The following is a 20,661-nucleotide window of genomic DNA, read 5'->3' as shown; positions in this document are numbered from 1 at the left end:
ATCTTTAAACTGTCTTTCCTCAGTCGTGCACGACATCTGACAGTGTCTCTCCACTGGGCTAAGTTCTGGTGGCCCCAGTTGGGTTGCATAAATCTTTTTCTTTTTTCCCAGTGTGGAACACCAGGCAGCGTACAAAACTGCACACCATAACAACCATACACACCGCCCAATACCAACCAGCATGTACCAGCCCCTGACCACGTACAACCGCATACCACTGACCACACTACAAACACACCACCACATGACCCAACCACTACACAACAGCCCACACTGACACCAGCTAACAAACACGCACCACATGACCCAAAACACAACCAGCCCCACCATGCCACTACACAACAGCCCACACACATGCCCACAGCTACAGAAAGCGATGCATAACCTGCAGCTACAAACACACAACAGTCACAGACCTGTCCTGAACAATGAGCATGGTAACGTCCACTGACAAATGGGTCATTAACGAATTTATCTAAACTGACTTCTCAGCGGTTCAAGTGTCCTCCATGGCAAAGTGGGCCAGCGAATCTTCTTAGTACACAGGGTACAACTCCATCCAAAATACGCTCTTGTGACTTAATCACTGACAAAACACCCACTGTCTGTGGACATGCAAACCCCTTCTTGCAATCACTGACAAAACACCCACTGTCTGTGACTTAATCATACAACCCCTGCGTGGCTTACACTGACAAACACCCACTGTCTGTGAGCTTAATCACTGACAAAACACCCACTGTCTGTGAGCTTAATCACTGACAAAACACCCACTGTCTGTGAGCTTAATCACTGACAAAACACCCACTGTCTGTGAGCTTAATCACTGACAAAACACCCACTGTCTGTGAGCTTAATCACTGATGAAACACCCACTGTCTGTGAGCTTAATCAACACAGATTTTTCTGCCTGGGTGGGTAACAACCCATCACGTTTAGGAACTGATATAAAATATGCTGATGAAAGGGTATTTTTATTATGTGTTAAGTGTAAATCCCCAGCCTGTTTTTAACCAGAGCCGATCCCCATTAAAGCCCTGCTCTGACACGCAGGTGCCCTGCAGCTGGAGCTCGCGGGTCTGCTGCCTGTTTCTCTGAGCGCCACCCGCCTGTGGACCACAGGCAGCCAGCGAGTCCGACGACTGAAAGCAGGAAAAACACCTCAGGGGATTCAGCAATCTCGCTGACAGGCAAACAAACGGACACAAAAAAAACAACATTTCATTCCTAATTACTCTCCCCAGGACCGCCTCGGTCTCCTCCTCACAGGTACGGACATAAATAATGACATTTTGTTTCCGGCTCCCAGACCTCGGGTTTCTCCTGAGCAGTCACAGAACGTTACCACCCTCTAGAGGCAATACTGTGGCATTACAGCCTGAAATTAACGCTCCTGGTCATTCGCTTACCACTGCCGTAAGCTGCTCACCACGACTCTAAGCTCACAGACAGTGTGTGTTTTGTCAGTGATTAAGCTCACAGACAGAGTGTGGTTTGTCAGTGATTAAGCTCACAGACAGTGTGTGTTTTGTCAGTGATTAAGCTCACAGACAGACTGTGGTTTGTCAGTGATTAAGCTCACAGACTGTGTGTGTTTTGTCAGTGATTATACACACAGACAGTGTGTTTTGTCAGTGATTAAGCTCACAGACAGTGTGTGTTTTGTTAGTGATTATACACACAGACAGTGTGTGTTTTGTCAGTGATTAAGCTCACAGACAGTGTGTGTTTTGTCAGTGATTATACACACAGACATTGTGTGTTTTGTCAGTGATTAAGCTCACAGACAGTGTGTGTTTTGTCAGTGATTAAGCTCATTTCAGCAACGCACCTGAGAACCTGCCGCAGGTGCACATCGACCTTCCCCCTTTTACCTGGGACAGGTGGACATCGACCTTCCCCCTTTTACCTGGGACAGGTGCACATCCACCTTCCCCCTTTTACCTGGGACAGGTGCACATCGACCATCCCCCCTTTACCTGGGACAGGATGGCTCGCCAGCATCCACAGAGTTCAGGATGCTTATCTGGGTGAAAGGGCTGGGTTGCTTTAACTCCACTGGAGGGCTGGGTTGCTCTGACTCCACTTGGTAAATGGTAAAATGGACTGCATTTATATAGCGCTTTTATCCAAAGCACTTTACAACTGATACCTCTCATTCACCAGAGCAGTTAGGGGTTAGGTGTCTTGCTCAAGGACACTTCGACACACCCAGGGTGGGGTTTGAATCGGCAACCCTTCGACTGCCTATACAATCACTCTTACCTCCTGAGCTATGTCGCTCCCTAGCTCAGCTCAGTTCAGTCAGCACAGGAAATGAACTGAACTTCATGTTGTTCCCCGGGGACTTTACTTAACTTCCCTCACCGTGCCGATCTGAGCCTGAACTGAGCTGAACACCTGCTGGGCAAACACACACTGCGAGGATAAGGGACTGGAGTCCAGCAGAAAGCCTGCTTTATTCGGCTCACACGCGGATAGCGCTCGCGTGAGAACACCGGCGAGACAAACGAAAGCGTTTCAGCACCCAGCTATCATCAGCACATCAATGTCCCGCAACGTTAAACAATTAAAACATTAGTACGGTGAACATAGAGTGCCCTGGGAGGCTGTCACCAGCCTGTTTCCCCGGGCGACGGCGTCCATGTTTGGCAGGGGTCGCTGCATGTGTGGCTCTGGCATGGGGTCCGGTTGGGCGTGCGATCTTTCATTATTAACCAGACCGCACTCAACAACACTGAATGAGACATGTTTAACGCAATTAAGCTTTGCTGTTCACGCTGTGTGTGCATGTTGTGTGTGCATGCGTGTGTGTGTGCATGTGTGTGTGTGTGTGTGTCAGGGGGGTGATATCAAATCACATCAAAGAAAAGTAGGTGCATTTTCCTCTCAGCAGGGAAGCTGAGGGGAAGTGGCAGGTGTATAAAAGCACACAGCGTGCAGAAAGGGTGGGGGGGGGCACGGCGGGAGGGGGGGGGGCGGTAAAAAGAGAAGCAGGAGGAGCAGGACTACAACACGTGCATTAAACACAAGGAAATAACAACTAGGACAAAACCGCCCCTTAACACAAACCCCACTCAACACAACAGCCTGGGAGGAGAACAGCAAGTGCTCCTGGATCAAACAGATGAAAAGGAAATGTTACACTCTGTCCTTTCAACCACAGACAGGAAAATCAACCAGCTAAAGAAAAAGGAACTTATAGCGCACTTTTAAGAATGTCAAAAGGGTGAACAGAAAAAAGTATGAACAGCAGAGCTTACCTCCCAAATACTCGAGGTACAGAGAAAACAAACAGACAACAGCTGATTAATATGAAAAAAACAGCTTACAAATGTCTGCCTGTGTGTTTGTGAGTGTGTTTGTGTGTATGTGTGTGAGAGAGAGAGAAAGAGACAGAGAGACTGATACTTCAGTTACATCAGATGAACATTAACATTTCATTTGAGAAGCAACAAAGACACCGGCTGACATCACAGCAGCACAGAGAGGTTTATTTCATGCACTGGACTGACACAGCAGGCTACAGCAACACATTAACAACGTGCAAGCTCCTGAACTTCTGAACTAAGCCCCAAGGGCATCAGTTCAATCACAATAACATTACAGCAACACTGGAGCAACATTATAACAACATTAATTCACAATCCCTGAAGCATCAATGACAGTCCAGTAACCAAGCCCAGCCCTGCTTAGATTCAGTACTAACCAAGCCCAGCCCTGCTTAGCTTCAGTACTAATCAAGCCCAACCCTGCTTAGCTTCAGTACTAACCAAGCCCAGTCCTGCTTAGCTTCAGTACTAACCAGGCCTAGCCCTGCTTAGCTTCAGTACTAACCCAGCCCAGCCATGCTTAGCTTCAGTACTAACCAAGCCCAGCCCTGCTTAGCTTCAGTACTAATCAAGCCCAACCCTGCTTAGCTTCAGTACTAACCAAGCCCAGCCCTGCTTAGCTTCAGTACTAACCAAGCCCAGCCCTGCTTAGCTTCAGTGCTAACCAAGCCCAGCCCTGCTTAGCTTCAGTACTAACCAAGCCCAGCCCTGCTTAGCTTCAGTACTAACCAAGCCCAGTCCTGCTTAGCTTCAGTACTAACCAGGCCTAGCCCTGCTTAGCTTCAATACTAACCCAGCCCAGCCCTGCTTAGCTTCAGTACTAACCAAGCCCAGCCCTGCTTAGCTTCAGTACTAACCAGGCCTAGCCCTGCTTAGCTTCAGTACTAACCCAGCCCAGCCCTGCTTAGCTTCAGTACTAACCAAGCCCAGCCCTGCTTAGCTTCAGTACTAACCAAGCCCAGCCCATGCTTAGCTTCAGTACTAACCAAGCCCAGTCCTGCTTAGCTTCAGTACTAACCAAGCCCAGTCCTGCTTAGCTTCAGTACTAACCAAGCCCAGCCCTGCTTAGCTTCAGTACTAACCAAGCCCAGCCCTGCTTAGCTTCAGTACTAACCAAGCCCAGCCCTGCTTAGCTTCAGTACTAACCAAGCCCAGCCCTGCTTAGCTTCAATACTGAGCACAGCACTTGCCCTCAAGACAGAAACTCCACTTGTATTTTCCCCCCTCTCTCTCCCTCCTCCTGGACACCCCCCACCCCCCCCCCCCCCACATTGTTCAAAAGTTTCTCACCCAACTCCAACACAACAACAGGAACAATGGGGAATTCAGAACTTTCCACCCCCTCTCCTCCCACGTCTTTACATCACTTACAGTCACCTTGCACCACTCTACCCCCCCCAACGCCCCATTCCCACCCCGCCCCACCCTCCACCCCACGTAGCTTCTGACACCATCTGATCCATAATGAATCCCACAAAAACACTGAAACATTATCCGTGCCTGTTAAAGCTGAGAGCCACCTCTTCCGGAATGTTCTCTCTCGTTCCGCTCACCGCGTGATCCTACGGTGAGGGTGGTACCGCGGAGAGAGGGAGAGAGGGAGAGAGGGAGAGTGGAAGAGTACTGGGGGGTGGGCGGGAAACGAGGGTTGATCGTGTCGCAATGGCGGAACTTTCTGTGCGAGTCTCCACTTGTCTGGCTGGCATTAGGCGGGAGTGGCGCATTCCTGCCTGGTCCCCGCTGTCCGTCATCCCGCTCATGAATGCCAGGCTCCGCCCACGGCTCCGCCCACAGTCCCATGGGAGAAGCCAGGTGAATGCTGCAGGGTCTCGTCTGGGTGTGTGTATGTGGGTGTGGGTGTGTCGAGCTTCCCCAGCTGTGCTATGTCACAGCCCCCAAGCTGGTCTGACCGGATTTTTCTCTTTTAGATGAGAGCTAACATCATTCCCTTGCAGACGCCTGTTGTGTTCTTTCCTTTGTCTCCCTATAGCTTCCTTCCAGATCGATCACTCTCAGGTAAGACTGCTTTTTTTAATACAGCACCTGTTTTATTCACAAATAAGTGTTTGAGTTCCTAAAAACTGCTATAGTGCAGAGGTTGTGTTTTAAAGGACAAGTTCTCGTGAAGTGAGTAAACCACTGTGTGGGTGAACCGTGTTCCAGTAGCCAAAGGCTAAATGAACAACATGGAGCCTCAGCCACAGCCAGGGTCTGTCTGACTGCTTTACAAAAAAGAAATCTGAGGGAAAACTGTTTACACTGTCTTATTTATGTTTTGATAACTTTGTTGCCATGTTTAAATTCCGTAAAAGGAATTTTTTCATCCCGTATGCCTGAATTTTAAAATAGTTGAAAGGGAAAAGTATATACGGTAAATATGTGCCTGATCATAAAGGACATTGTTCACTTTTACCTTCTCTCAATTTTCTTAGACCTCAAACTAAAAATGTAAAAAAATAATAGGACTTATAATTGGAATTGTCTCTGTAATTACATGGTTCACCAGACTGAACATAATAAGTGCAGAGAGAAAGGAATCAGAAAAAAAGAGAGAGAGAAACCCAAAAAATGCTTCCTCTGGAAGCTCCAGGGTGAGTGATTTTATCTGTCAGATGATTTTTTATCTCTGATATGGAAACAGTGAAAAAGCACAGACCCTGGAACAGGGAAGCATTTATCAGCTAAAGGAGGGTATAGAGAACTGCAGAAAGCACACACACACACACACAGACACACACAGACACACACACACACACACACAGACACACAGACACACACACACACACACACACACACACACACACACACACACACACACACACAAACTCACACACAGACACAGAGACACACACACACACACACACTCACACACAGAGACACACACACACACACACACACACACACACACACACACACACACACACACACATATACACACTCAGACACACACGCACACGCACACAAAAACACATTCACATACACACACTCTCTTTCATAAATACACACATACAAACACAAGCACATACACATACACACACTCTCTTCATAAATACACACATAAACACACATACATGCTCATACACACTCTCTCTTTCTCTGTTCTTCAATCTGAAAGCTTCATGCTGATGCATGCTGGGAGCTTAGCTTTACTTCTGCTAGAGGCTGCGAGATCCCCAGCTATGGCTGTACAGGAATACATGAGTACAGGAATACATACACGAGGCCTGGAATCAGAACCAGGCCATTTAAGATCTTTTTCCTGCCGCCCCTGTCTCTCTCTCACACACACACACACCTGCACACACACACACACACACACTCACTCTCTCTCTCTCACACACACACACACACACACTCACTCTCTCTCTCATCAACACACACACAACCACTCACTCTCTCTCTCTCACACACACACACACACATACACTCACGTACATACACACTCACTCTCTCTCTCTCACACACACCTGCACACACACACACACACACACTCACACACTCTCTCTTTCTCTCTCTCTCACCTTCAAGTTGTATTATTGCTAGTTTGACTAGAAATACATTTGTAGATATTGCTAAAGCTTGACACAGATGAATATTTATATGTAAAACAATGACAACAAAAAACATAATAAAAGAGAAATAATAAAAAAAACATAAAAAAACACTAATAATGAATAGCCATTATACTTACAACAATGGCAAATCAGTACATAAATGCGCAATGATTCTGTGTGTATATAGATCTTTCTCTCCCTCTCCCTTGGGTATTCTGTGGTAAAAGGTTTCTTGACTTTGCATATGATGCACCAAACAAATTTCCACTACAGGATCTCCAGGGACAGTTTGTCATCTAGAAAAAATGAACACAGAATTTTCATTTGCTATGTGCATGAAAGAAACAGCCACATAATCTCCTTTTGGTCAGAACCTGGATTCAAACAGAGGATTTTTTCAGAGTAGCAAATGGCAAGCGGGTGCTAAGCAGGAAACTAACAATTCACAAATCACTGCTTTTAAAAATGTACTTCCCATACGTCTACATCTCAGACTTTAGCCTCTAGACCCAGTGTCTTCCTGACAAAAAGCAGAAACTACAAACAACTCTGCTTCATGCACAGTTTAGAAACCAATTTGAACATAAATAAATAGACAAGCACGGGGTGGGGGGGGGGGGAAGTTGAAATTAAAGAGCAGAAATAACCACATTTTTAATTGGGAGTCAGACTCCCAAGTTTAGAGTTTACGTCCACTGTTTTAATGCTCCGTCATTTTTCCGTGTTAATGTATTCCTGTCGTTTTCTGATTTAAATGAGCCATTTTAAGAACAAATGTGGAAAAAATATTAAAAGGCCTGAGGCTCAGCTTAAGAGATGCGTCAGAGCAGCCATGACCATTCCTGTAAAACACGCCGTGTGAATAAAACCTGATTTATTGATTAAGACTCAACATCAGCAGCACCTTGTTCTCTTTTAGGTGTTTTTTTTTTTTGGCTGTTTTTTCTGTTTGTTCTTTATTTTTTTATTTAGAAAAGATAACTGAAGCTTGTTTGAGGATGCTCTTTGTGCATTAGTCTGTGTGAGACTGTGTTAGTCTATGTTAGAGTGTGTCAGACTGTGTTAGTCTGTGTAAGGCTGTGTTAGACAGTGTTAGGCTTGTTAGAGCATGTTAGAGCATGTTAGACCGTGTTAGTCTGTGTTAGTCTTGTTAGACTGTGTTAGGCTATGTTAGTCTGTGTTACTCAGTGTAAGGCTGTGTTAGTCTGTGTTACTCAGTGTTAGTCTGTGTTAGGCTATGTTAGGCTGTGTTAATCTGTGTATAGGTGTGTTAGGCTGGAGCATGCGGTTTTAGGAAGAGCTCCTCTTCTCTGTGGGGGTTTTGGGACTGACTGCCTGAGCGTCTGTCCCCGTCCAGGTCTAGGGATCCGAGCGCCGCTCCGCTGCAGAGATGAACTGGTCGGCCCTGGAGAGCCTGCTCAGCGGGGTCAATAAGTACTCCACGGTGTTCGGGCGGGTGTGGCTGTCCATGGTGTTCGTGTTCCGCGTGCTGGTGTTCGTGGTGGCGGCCCAGCGCGTCTGGGGCGACGAGAGCAAGGACTTCGTCTGCAACACCCGGCAGCCCGGCTGCACCAACGTGTGCTACGACAGCATCTTCCCCATCTCGCACATCCGCCTGTGGGCGCTGCAGCTCATCTTCGTCACCTGCCCCTCGCTCATGGTGGTGGCGCACGTCAAGTACCGCGAGGAGCGCGACAGGAAGTACGTGGCCTCGCACCCCGGGGCGCACCTGTACGCCAACCCGGGCAAGAAGCGCGGCGGGCTGTGGTGGACCTACCTGCTGAGCCTGGTGTTCAAGGCCGCCTTCGACACCGCCTTCCTCTACATCCTCTACTTCATCTACCACGGCTACGACATGCCGCGCCTGTCCAAGTGCTCGCTGGATCCCTGCCCCAACACCGTGGACTGCTTCATCTCCCGGCCCACCGAGAAGAAGATCTTCACGATCTTCATGGTGGCCTCGTCCGCCATCTGCGTGTTCATGTGCCTGTGCGAGATGGTCTACCTCGTGGGCAAGCGCTGCCACAAGGTCCTGCGCATACGGCGGGAGAACGAGCAGCTGCTGTTCGCCGAGCGCCACGACATCACCGCCCTGGCCCGGCCCCGGTCCGAGTACAACCGGCTGGACCCCACCTCCTCGGCCCCGCCCACCTGCGGCATCGCCGACGACGACACGCTCAAGGCCAAGAAGACCAAGAAGGCCAAGGAGGCCGAGAAGATGGAGGAGGCCGCCACAGCCGCCGCCGCGACCGGGAAGATGGCTTAGAGACGCGCTGCATCAGCGCAAACGGACAGCTTTAACCAAAAGCCTGCATTCAGCAGAACTGTAACAGACTGTGAACCCTGTGGAAAACTACATTTCCCAGAATTCCTTTATGTCTGCCCGTTAAATACCTCCAAGTAAGGTGTTCGTTTCACTTAGTTTTTAAAAAAAAGTTTTTTAAGTCACTCAATGCACTGTTGGAGGGTTCCGTTCTCTCTCTCTGTCCCTCTCTCTCTCTCTCTCTACTCTTCTCATTGGTGTTCTGAGCGATGGGTCAGAAGGTGCAGAGGTATCAGGTGAATCTCAGTTTCCGTGTGTGAGCTGGGTCTGCACACGCAGGGTTTCCGTGTGTGAGCTGCAGTCTGAACACGCAGAGTCCTGTGAACACGCAGAGTTTCCGTGTGTGAGCTGGGTCTGAACACGCAGAGTCCTGTGAACACGCAGAGTTTCCGTGTGTGAGCTGGGTCTGAACACGCAGGGTTTCCGTGTGTGAGCTGCAGTCTGAACACGCAGAGTCCTGTGAACACGCAGAGTTTCCGTGTGTGAGCCACAGTCTGAACACGCAGAGTCCTGTGAACACGCAGGGTTTCCGTGTGTGAGCTGCAGTCTGAACACGCAGAGTCCTGTGAACACGCAGAGTTTCCGTGTGTGAGCTGGGTCTGAACACGCAGGGTTTCCGTGTGTGAGCTAGGTCTGAACACGCAGGGTTTCCGTGTGTGAGCTGGGTCTGAACACGCAGGGTTTCCGTGTGTGAGCTGGGTCTGAACACGCAGGGTTTCCGTGTGTGAGCTGGGTCTGAACACGCAGGGTTTCCGTGTGTGAGCTGGGTCTGAACACGCAGGGTTTCCGTGTGTGAGCTGGGTCTGAACACACAGAGTCCTGTGAACACGCAGGGTTTCTGTGTGTGAGCTGGGTCTGGTGCTTTTTCCAGCTGTGCTGGGCATCTCTACACAGTGCCGTTAGAGCGCCTCCTGTGGTCAGCCTGGGCTCTGCAGCGTGCAGCGCTCTGAGGGAGTGAGTGCGCCGTTTCCGCTGCGGAACCACGGAGCGAAGCAGGGGACTCTGGGAAATTTAAGGAGCGTTTTAGAGCCGCGGCACACGCACGCACATGTGACCCAAATTAGAGAAAAACATGAAAAGAAAAAAAAATCTGAGATAAAAACAGACTGCATTACGCTATTTCCCCAAGATTTACGGCCTCCATTTACACATCGATTTTCTCATTTAACATCTTCATTTCCACTCGCACAACGGAAACGTTCCCCATGGACCAAAACGGATTTACAGCCACAGCTGGGGGGTGGGGGGAACAGAACCTGCACACAGAACCCGCAGCACATTCAGAACCTCACCGCACAGGGCAGGCAGGTACAGGGAGACACACGAGTCACCTTCACAGAGAAACTGGACCTCCGGCACCAACAGACACCCGCCTGTGAATAACTGATCTTGTGTAAATACAAGTCTATTTCTCTCCCTCTCTCTCACTCTCTCGTTATGTTTACATGCAATATAAAAGTGATCTGCTGCCTCCTGCTATCTAATAGCACATGTACTATATGTGCACGCACACGTGTCTGTGTATGTATATTTATAGGCAGATATAGGGCTGTAATTCCTATATGGATCACTGGATATGGATGTATGTGTATGAATATGTGTGTGTATATATATATACATATATATATGTATATATATACAACTTACACAACCGTTGTCTATTTTAAGGTTGCACCTGTCCCAGCTTGCAGCAGTTACCTGTACAGGTAGGTTGTGTTTAACGTCTCCAGCAGGACACACCCTCACACCTGCGCAGTATGCAAAAGCCCCCGGGCAATGTCCCAAAAGTCCCATGCAAACAAAACAGTGCTGTGAACAAATTCAGTTTTTCCACAGGTGAAAACGTGAATAACAAACAGGTGCAATATGGTCTTCGGTGATACTTTGCATTATATCAGAACAATATTTTTGTACTGTTGGTCTATCGAATGCATCTCTATTTATGACCTTTTTGAAATAAATAAAAATGAAACACAGTGTTTGCCCTTCTAATTATTCCCCTGTGGATTACGCATTCAATCGCTGAGTGCCCCAAGCCCGTATAGCTTTAGTCTGTACCAGCTTCGAATCATGTTTTCAGGTAGTACAATGGGTAAGGAACTGGTCTTGCAACTTAAAGTTCACAGGTTCGATAGGACACTGCCGTTGTACCCGCGGGCAAGGTGCTTAACCTGCATTTCTTCAGTATATATTCAGCTGTATAAATGGAGGCAATTATAAATGCTATGTAAAAGTTGTGTAAGTCGCCCTGCATAAGAGCGTCTGCTAAAAGCATGTAATATACTGTTTCCACTGATTAAACAGCATTATGCGTTTTCCTGAAAAAAATTTCCATGCACCAAAGAGATGGTCCTCAGCTAAATTCAAGGACAAACTGCAAAGGGAAAAAAATTATTAGCGCCTTCCAATGCAATACCTTCGTGACTATGGACCTCCGCAGATTACATTTCCCACCGTTTACGAAACACTCGTACAGCCCGAATTTCAGCCCTTGCCCAATTTCGGGGGATTTCAGGCTCGCTGAGTCACTCGTTTGTTATGACCCTAAAGCATAATAGCCGTGGCTGAAGCTCGCAAACAGCATTCCGCCCGGAAGCCGGACTGAATTGTGAGTGCTAGTCAACAGGCTACATTTATAATGCTATGCCCTGACGCAGGTTTGTGTCACATATGCCGGCATGCACTGCTAAATTTAGTTTTCTAAAACAAAGAATGACGTGTTCCTGTTTAAGCCAGCTCGCGCTTTAGAACACATTAGAACACGCACACAGAGCGCTAGTTCAGACGAAATTTGCTTGAAGGAAAGGTAACATAACTTCGACGCAAGCTTTAATGTCTTTGGTATTTAGCTAATGCATTTTAATATTTATATCTTTGTTTTCTACTTATTTTTCTGTCTTGACTATAAACGATATAGTATGGTTTCTCTCCAATAATGGGATTCGGATAAACCTGGAACCTAGCTGGTGAACGACTGTGTTCGTATATCGCTCGTTAAAAACATAAAACATTTTCTACCTACGTCGATTTAACCCATCTGGCTAACAAGCGACATTGTTTGAGTATTTAAAATAGGCTGGGTGAGCTACATGCGTCATTTTTTCCAAATATTCCGTCCCAATCGAAACTTTTCACGACCGGTGCCGACAAAAACGCACCTCGTTTTCTCATTGGTGACGCCGTTAGTCTGTGACAATGCAGACAACGCCCTAAAATAAAAAAAACTTGAACGCCCCTAACTTCATAACCAATCACAAAGACGTATTCCAGTCGTATATTTGACAGACGTTATCTTCCTCCAATCCTCTTAAAAACACCCTGGATATTAACATCAAAACTACGTCATCATCCAGACATTCGTACTGGAAATGAGTTTTCACTACGGACAGGTAAAATGTTGCTTCCTGGTCGTAAAATTGTACAAGTTTTAAAGTAGGCCTAATGTTCAGTTTTGTTTTCAAGTAGAAAAATAAAATACTAAAATTGCTTGTGTATTGTATTATAATTTTACATATTCTCTAAATTATATGAAAACGGAATAGTTAGTGAATCATTTGATTCTGGTCAGTTTTTATGATGCTCCGGAGTGATTTAACTAAACTTGCAGGGTAAGAAATAAAGTTCACAAAACGTTACTTCCGTGGACTCAAACTCGTTTTCCTGTGTAAATGTCATTTCAGTTATCATAGCTAAACAGATAATTTTTAACTAATGACTCGCTGATGAACTGAGCCTAGTGTCCGTAGTTTAATGCCTTACGTTAGCCAAGTTAGCAAGTTTAGCGGGCTGTCTTGGAGTTCCGCAAACTACCGAGATGTCCTCTTTGCGTATACAAATTTTATCTATGTGTTTTATCACTTTTTAACATTTGCATCATGTTAAACCTACCAAAATAGTTTCTTGTCCAACTCGAAAGATATTTCGAGTTAGACAATTGCTTCTCAGTCTTAGCCGGAAATGTTGCAAAGTTCTAGCTGCATTAACATGAAATTTTAGCAGACATAAAAACAGCGAGGGTACAAATAATTCGCTCACGCCAAAGATCAGATGGTTGTTGAAGCTGGTTTCGCGTTTGTTTGAGCGGGGAGATTATACTGATGGTAATAATTCCGAATGTCTTCTTTAAAATCAAATGTTAAGGCTCTTTCTGTTTTCTTTTAAAAACTTGATTGAAACCTTGTGTAAATAACGTTATTAGACCTACTGTTTTATTCATTGTTCATTATGTTTATTCTGTTTTATTTTTATCTATACTTGTAAAGTTTAAAGCTCGCTGTGCCCCATGCAAGAAAAGCACTCTGCAAAAATAAATAAATAAATAAACAGTAACAATAATAAAATGATGATGATTGTGATGTTCATAGGGGTCATTGTTGCTGTTCTTTTGCCACTCAGGGTTACCCTGCACAAGGGCATAACTACCCAGGCCAGCACCCCCCTCCTGGGGGTCAGGTACCCCCAGGAGCCCCCTACGGGGGTGGGATGCCCCCCGGAGGTCCTGCAGGGCAGTATGGGGGCCCAACTGCCCCAGGCTACACCCCGTATGGGGGCACAGCGCCTCCACATGGAGGGCAGTACCCTGCAGGCCAAGCTCCTGGTGCCCCCCACGGATCGTACCCATCCCCGTTTGGGGCTGGCAGGGGCGCTCCTGGGGCCCCCTATGGGGGTCCACTCCCCGCAGGAGGAAATTTCGGGGGACAAGCTCCTGGGGCGCCATACGGGGGTTACGGACAGCCCCAGGGGGGTCACTATGGCCAGCATCCTCCAGCAGGTGAGAGACTTCCTGTTCTGAACTTCCTTCCTCTGGTGTGTGGTGATTGGTTCTAGTTCTGCGCTGGTGTGTGGTGATTGGTTCTGGTTCTGCTCTGGTGTGTGGTGATTGGTTTCAGTTCTGTGCAGATGTGTTGTTACTAGGGGTTTAAGAAAATATCGATACACTTGAGTGTCGTGATATTATGTTTTGTTATACTGTATCAATTCTCAAAAACACTGTATCGATTTTTAATTAATAGTTTACATGCAAAGATTCGTGGCAGACAGTGGTTAATTTTGTGTTGTTTTTAAACCCCCAACCGCTAGATAGCAGTGTTGTAATCTATCTTCAGCCATTTGACTGTAAACAAGTAAACTTTTTTTTCAGATTTTATGACAGTTTTCCTGAAATTAGATTTTAAAAAATCACAATATATCGCCTTGCTTACAGTATCACAATATATTGCAATATATTGAATCATAACCCCTGTATCATGATACGTATCGTATTGCCAGATTCTTGCCAGTACACAGCCCTAGTGGTTACTAGTTCTGATTCGATGCTGCTATCTGGCGATTGGTTCTGATTCTGTGCAGGTGTGTGGTGATTGTTACTGTTTCTGTGCTGGTGTGCTCTGATTGGTTCTAGAGTTGGGTGGTGTGCGGTGATTAGTGCTGGACTGCACGCCTGCTCTTGCTGAAAGCCTATTGGGCCTTGTTGTAATGGGTTGGAGAATGTAACAGATATGAGCGGTTCTGTTGAGTAATGGCCAGCAGGGGGAGCTGTGTCCTGACCCTGACCTCTCTTCCTGCGCAGGTAACATCCCTCCAGGTGTGAGCTCGGAGGCCTATCAGTGGTTCCAGTCTGTAGACACAGACCACAACGGCAGCATCAACCTGAAAGAGCTGAAACAGGCCCTGCTGAACTCCAACAACTCCACCTTCAATGACGAGACCTGCCTCATGATGCTCAGTGAGTACTGCAATACTGACCTTCAGTGGGTACTGACCATCACTGAGTACTGCAATACTGACCTTCAGTGGGTACTGACCATCGCTGAGTACTGCAGTACTGACCTTCACTGGGTACTGACCATCGCTGAGTACTGCAGTACTGACCTTCACTGGGTACTGACCATCACTGAGTACTGCAGTACTGACCTTCAGTGGGTACTGACCATCGCTGAGTACTGCAGTACTGACCATCACTGAGTACTGCAGTACTGACCTTCACTGGGTACTGACCATCGCTGAGTACTGCAGTACTGACCTCATGGTACTGCACTCGCATTACTGGTACTGACCATCGCTGAGTACTGCAGTACTGATCTTCAGTGGATATTGACCATCGCTGAGTACTGCAGTACTGACCTTCAGTGAGTACTGACCATCGCTGAGTACTGCAGTACTGACCTTCAGTGGGTAGTACAGTACTGACCATCACTGAGTACTGCAGTACTGACCTCCACTGGGTAATACAGTACTGACCATCACTGAGTACTGCAGGGGGTAGAGACCGCAGAAGGAGAGATTTTGGGAGTGACTAACTCTGTGGACAAATGAGTGAAGGACACAGAACTGAAAAAGGAGTACAGATAGTTTGGGAATAATGGAAAAAAACACCTGCAGTTATTAAATTAAAAAAATGGTAAAAATTAGGAATAAAATAAAAACATGTTTTAAAAGGTGGAAATTTAGCTGCAGCACAGGGTTAAAACAGCCTCTCTGTATGGCAGCCAGTGGGTGTAATTCTGGGTTGCTAGGAGACAAAGCAGCTCTCTGCATAAATAGATAATGTGAGAGACTGTGTGGAATCCTGGGTAAAGTCCCGTTCCGTGCACTTTTAGTGACAGGCTGCTGCAGTCCTGGGTTGAGTCATTCCTACTGTGCCATTACTTTATTGGTTAAAATGGCACCCCCGCCCCACTCACCCCCCATTTCCTCATGTTATTGGTCTCTCTGAAGGAAAGCAGGAATGTGACCCTAAGGAAGGTAATCATCTCACACTCCTCCATTTCACAGTGACATCTCTCCTGTTTGCCTTCTCTTGTGAAATGGGTGACAAGAGTTTGGCGATTATGTAAGATTTCCGTGTTTCAATTCTCGGCTGTCCAGTGTTGTGAAATTCACACAGTCCATACACACCAGGCAGGTGTTAAACATCTCCTATTGGCTTATCAGGTTGTCATTCACCTGGATAAGTTTTTTTTGAATAGTGCAGATGTTTGTTGACAGTCTCCTGATTGCCATGGGTGAGCCCAGAGTCGCAGAAACACACACACTTGCCGAACTCTTTAAGACGTGTGTGTGACGCTGCTGTGGGTGTGACGGTGCTGTGGGTGTGACGGTGCTGTGTGTGTGTTCTGCGCAGACATGTTCGATAAGACTGGCTGCGGCCGCATGGACGTCTTCGGCTTCTCCGCGCTCTGGGCCTACATGCAGCAGTGGAGAGGCCTGTTCCAGCAGTTCGACCGCGACCGCTCTGGGTCCATCAGCGGTAACGAGCTGCAGCAGGGTGAGTGTGCGTGTGTGTGTGTGTGTGCGCATGTGTGTGTGTGAGAGTGAGTGTGTGTGTGCGTGTGTGTGTGTGTGAATGTGTGTGTGTGCGCATGTGTGTGTGTGAATGTGTGTGTGTGCTCATGTGTATGTGTGCTTGCATACTTATACTTTTTCTGAAGCCCCCTGGGTACTGTTCTCTCTCTGTGTAATCAGTATGTTTTTGGGGTCTCCCGCACTGTGTGTGTAATGATGGCTGCAGGTTTCGGGGTGTAATGTTGGGTGTTATTCTGGGTGCAGGTTTCGGGGTGTAATGCTAGGTGTAATTCTGGGTGCAGGTTTTGGGGTGTAATGCTAGGTGTAATTCTGGGTGCAGGTTTTGGGGTGTAATGCTAGGTGTAATTCTGGGTGCAGGTTTCGGGGGGGAATGCTGGGTGTAATGCTGGGTGCAGGTTTTGGGGTGTAATGCTGGGTGTAATTCTGGGTGCAGGTTTCGGGGTGTAATGCTGGGTGTAATGCTGGGTGCAGGTTTTGGGGTGTAATTCTGGGTGCAGGTTTCGGGGTGTAATCTCCTCGTTGTCGTTGCAGCTCTGGCGCAGTTGGGGTACAGCCTGAGCCCGCAGTTTGCGCAGGGCCTGGTGGGGCGTTTTTCGGGCCGGGGAGGGCAGGGGGGCCTGCAGCTGGACAGCTTCCTGCAGGTGTGCACCCAGCTGCAGGCCATGACCCTGGCCTTCCGCCAGCGCGACACCGCCCAGACCGGCCACGTGCGCATGAGCTACGAGGACTTCCTGTCCAGCGCCGTGCAGCGGCTCATGTGACAGACCAGACCCCGCCCCCCAGTGAAGGACACGCCCACCTCCGAACCCGAGGCACTACACACACCAACACTGACACACACACGCACACACCAACACTGACACTTACACATACACACGCACACTCACACTCACACACACCAACACTGACACTTACACACACACACACACACTCACACACACACACCAACACTGACACACACAGACACATGCACACACACACCAACACTGACCCTTACACACACACGCACACACACCAACACTGACACTTACACATACACACACTCTCACACTTACACTCACCTGCACACACACACACACACCAACACTGACACGCATCCTAAACTGATCTTTTACATGTTTACTTTACATGACCTTTAATCCAGTACCAGCGCTGTGGTGTTATAAAGACTGCCGTGGCTGCGAAGAAGGTTTTTAATGTGCACAGAGACAGCCAGAACAGGGCAGTGTGTCAGCATTAACCGCACAGCCTAGCACAGTCGGGCACAGTCAGGCACAGTCAGGCACAGTTGGGCAGAGTCAGGCACAGTCGGGCGCTGTCAGCCTAGCACAGTCAGACACAGCCTAGCGCAGTTGGGCACAGTCTCGCACAGTCTCGCACAGCCAGGCACAGTCTCGCACAGCCAGGCACAGTCTCGCACAGCCAGGCACAGTCGGGCCCTCTCCACGCTGTCGTTCCTCTGCAGTCTTTATTTGGGCTTTCTGAGACGCGCAGTTTGAAACATGGTGCTGTTAAGGAATGCCTGATTTAGGCGCTGCCTCGCCCCGCTGTGTAGTGGGCATTAAAGCGGTGGTGTGTTGGGACTTCGGCGTTAAGAGACACCGGATAGAGGAAGACAAGCAGGCTTTTAGCGTCTGGAGAGCCGCACACAGTTACGGGTAAAGATGGTGGTCATGCTAACCGGCTGCTTTCACCATGGTAACAGACCAAAGGGGTGTGTGAGCTTCCTGTTACTGACCTGTTTTTGTGTCAAATGCCTTCAGCTCAGAACTATACGATTCTGAACACCCAAATGGTATAAACTCAGAACTATGAAATTCCGAACGCCCAACTGCTATAAACTCATAACTATGAAATTCCGAATGCCCAAATGCTATAAACTCAGAACTATGAAATTCTGAATGCGAGTGCGTTTTGTGTTGTTGTGATGTATCCTTGTCTCAGCTGTATATACGTTTCCTTTTATAAATAAAGCAGTTAAACTGAATGGTTGTTTTCTTTTTTTTTTTTTCTTGTGGCATTTGAAGAACTCTCTGGTCTCTGCTTGCAACATGAACACACAGCTCTGAAAGACTGTGCACATTAACTGTGCTCTAGAAGGCTGTGCACATTAACTGTGTGATGAACCTTTCCCCTGCCCTGAAACACGGCTGTGTATGGGGAGCTGCATTCTCACGCATGTCCACTGGGGGGCACCCATGCACTCGTAATTTCCAACAGGGGCCCTCATTGGCTTGCTGGGAGTATAGCGGAACAGATTAAGAGGACAACTCTGATGGCACCTTGTGGGAAGGGAGCATGACTTTTAATCACAAAACACTAAGTGGAGACCACATCTGACATTTAAATATTAATTTAAGATTACTTGCATATTTTATTTGCTTGCACTGCCATTTATTAATTTTTGTCTGCCGTCGTATGTCAACAACTTATGAATATTCAGAATAATGTAGTTCAGAGAGATTGAGTGTGATTATTGCTGATGTATTTCTGTTTGCTCTGTTATTACTCCACATCTGGCAGACGCCAGCCCTGGTCCTGGCAGGTCCGCAGGGTTCTGCAGGGTTCTGCTCTTTGACAGCTCCGGGTCGGCAGGGTTCTCTCTGGCAGGTCCGCAGGGTTCTGCTCTCTGACAGGTCTGCAGGGTTCTGCTCTCTGACAGCTCCACCGGGTCTGCAGGGTTCTGCTCTCTGACAGCTCCACCGGGTCCACAGGGTTCTGCAGGGTTCTGCTCTCTGACAGCTCCACCGGGTCTGCAGGGTTCTGCTCTCTGACAGCTCCACCGGGTCCACAGGGTTCTGCAGGGTTCTGCTCTCTGACAGCTCCACCGGGTCTGCAGGGTTCTGCTCTCTGACAGCTCCACCGGGTCCACAGGGTTCTGCAGGGTTCTGCTCTCTGACAGCTCCACCGGGTCCACAGGGTTCTGCAGGGTTCTGCTCTCTGACAGGTCTGCAGGGTTCCGCTCTCTGACAGCTCCACCGGGTCGGCAGGGTTCTCTCTGGCAGGTCCGCAGGGTTCCGCTCTCTGACAGCTCCACCGGGTCGGCAGGGTTCTCTCTGGCAGGTCCGCAGGGTTCTGCTCTCTGACAGCTCCACCGGGTCGGCAGGGTTCTCTCTGGCAGGTCCGCAGGGTTCTGCAGGGTTCTTCAGGGTTCTGTTCTCTGGCAGGTCCGCAGGGTTCTGCTCTCCCATCTTAATGGATCAATTAAAGCAGCTGATTGCACAGGCAACACACCTCACCTGCTTCATCGGGTCAGAATCTTTGCTTTCATCAGTGTGAACACAAATAAGAGCCAGGACCTCAGCTACAGACCCAGCACTGCACTGCATTACCGCCTGTTACACTGTCTGAACCCTCTTGGTCATAGGCTAATTACCATACTTCTCCACTGAGAGCCCTTTTTGCGTTGTGATGTAAACAGGAAGTGGAAATGAATCCATTCCATCCGGCTAAGATCGGGAATTCCCGGGGTACTGGGGCACTGTCCTCTCGGAAGCAAAACTCCAAACACACACTTTCCATAAAAAAGAACAATCAGGCTCTCTGCAGTCACTGGGCTGCCTCCGCTTTTCTAGATGGGCCTCCAGGACTGGAGTTAAACCTGCAGACGCTGTGGCCGTCCAGGACTGGAGTTAAACCTGCAGACGCTGCGACCCTCCAGGACTGGAGTCAATACCAGACCTGCCAACCTGCACGCATTTTGTGTACCAACCACGCAATTGTTGGTCAAAATACGCAGGTACCAAATGCCAGCTGAAACTACGCGACAAAATTTTTTTTTTTAAATATATATTATTGTAATTTAATTACGGAAAACAACCAATTAATACAAAACAATACCGTACATTTATTCGGTAATTAAACTACATCCCTCGGATTGAATCAGATGCTACGACCTTGTGCTTGTGGTTCTGTAACCCCTCCCCGACCCACTCAACATCCACTGATACGCAGCGGTACTTCATTATCCACCGAGGCGTAACGCTGCATTGCTGAGGTGAAATGGGAAGTGGGGAGTAATAATCAAGTACAAAAATGTGACCAGACTTCGTTTTTGAAGCTCATTTCCTGGTGTTGTAGTTCCTGGTTGCTCACTAGCGCCACTACGGATGGCTCCAGTATAGGTGTTTTCATATCCGGTTTCCAT

At 47.9% G+C, this 20,661-nt stretch overlaps 2 protein-coding genes across 8 annotated transcripts; both read left to right on the top strand.

Moving 5' to 3' along the window:
* The first annotated feature begins 5,046 nt into the window (after nucleotides 1-5,046).
* On the top strand, nucleotides 5,047-9,458 carry LOC135241329 (gap junction beta-4 protein-like). The gene is made up of 2 exons (XM_064311592.1): nucleotides 5,047-5,348; nucleotides 8,244-9,458. Exon 2 carries the CDS (start codon nucleotides 8,277-8,279, stop codon nucleotides 9,150-9,152), a length of 876 nt encoding a protein of 291 aa, XP_064167662.1. The 5' UTR covers nucleotides 5,047-5,348; nucleotides 8,244-8,276; the 3' UTR covers nucleotides 9,153-9,458.
* A 2,335-nt stretch (nucleotides 9,459-11,793) lies between these two features.
* On the top strand, nucleotides 11,794-18,501 carry LOC135241297 (peflin-like). Of its 7 annotated transcripts, none has more exons than XR_010325966.1 (6): nucleotides 12,065-12,598; nucleotides 13,605-13,980; nucleotides 14,779-14,934; nucleotides 16,333-16,476; nucleotides 17,046-17,329; nucleotides 17,432-18,501. XR_010325966.1 is itself a non-coding variant. In XM_064311583.1 (5 exons), the coding sequence occupies exons 2-5, from the start codon at nucleotides 13,692-13,694 to the stop codon at nucleotides 17,273-17,275; spliced, it is 819 nt and encodes a 272-aa protein (XP_064167653.1). In that variant the 5' UTR covers nucleotides 11,794-11,817; nucleotides 13,605-13,691; the 3' UTR covers nucleotides 17,276-18,501. The 7 variants fall into 7 exon arrangements, 2 of the variants coding, with proteins under 2 accessions (XP_064167653.1, XP_064167627.1); XR_010325965.1 differs by having other exon boundaries at nucleotides 17,398-18,501; XR_010325964.1 differs by having other exon boundaries at nucleotides 17,382-18,501.
* The last annotated feature ends 2,160 nt before the right edge of the window (nucleotides 18,502-20,661 follow it).

This window comes from Anguilla rostrata, chromosome 1, assembly GCF_018555375.3.
Source record: "Anguilla rostrata isolate EN2019 chromosome 1, ASM1855537v3, whole genome shotgun sequence".
In the NCBI taxonomy this organism is placed as follows: domain Eukaryota; kingdom Metazoa; phylum Chordata; class Actinopteri; order Anguilliformes; family Anguillidae; genus Anguilla; species Anguilla rostrata.
This window is presented reverse-complemented; position numbering and strand designations above follow the sequence as displayed.

Excerpts from the sequence above, each read along its gene's own strand:
- LOC135241329 (XM_064311592.1), top strand. The coding sequence starts at position 8,277 with ATGAACTGGTCGGCCCTGGAGAGCCTGCTCAGCGGGGTCAATAAGTAC.
- LOC135241297 (XM_064311557.1), top strand. The coding sequence starts at position 12,578 with ATGAGTTTTCACTACGGACAG. Across the intron at positions 13,981-14,778 it reads TGGCCAGCATCCTCCAGCAG|GTAACATCCCTCCAGGTGTG; the intron begins GTGAGAGACTTC and ends CTTCCTGCGCAG. Across the intron at positions 14,935-16,332 it reads GACCTGCCTCATGATGCTCA|ACATGTTCGATAAGACTGGC; the intron begins GTGAGTACTGCA and ends TGTTCTGCGCAG.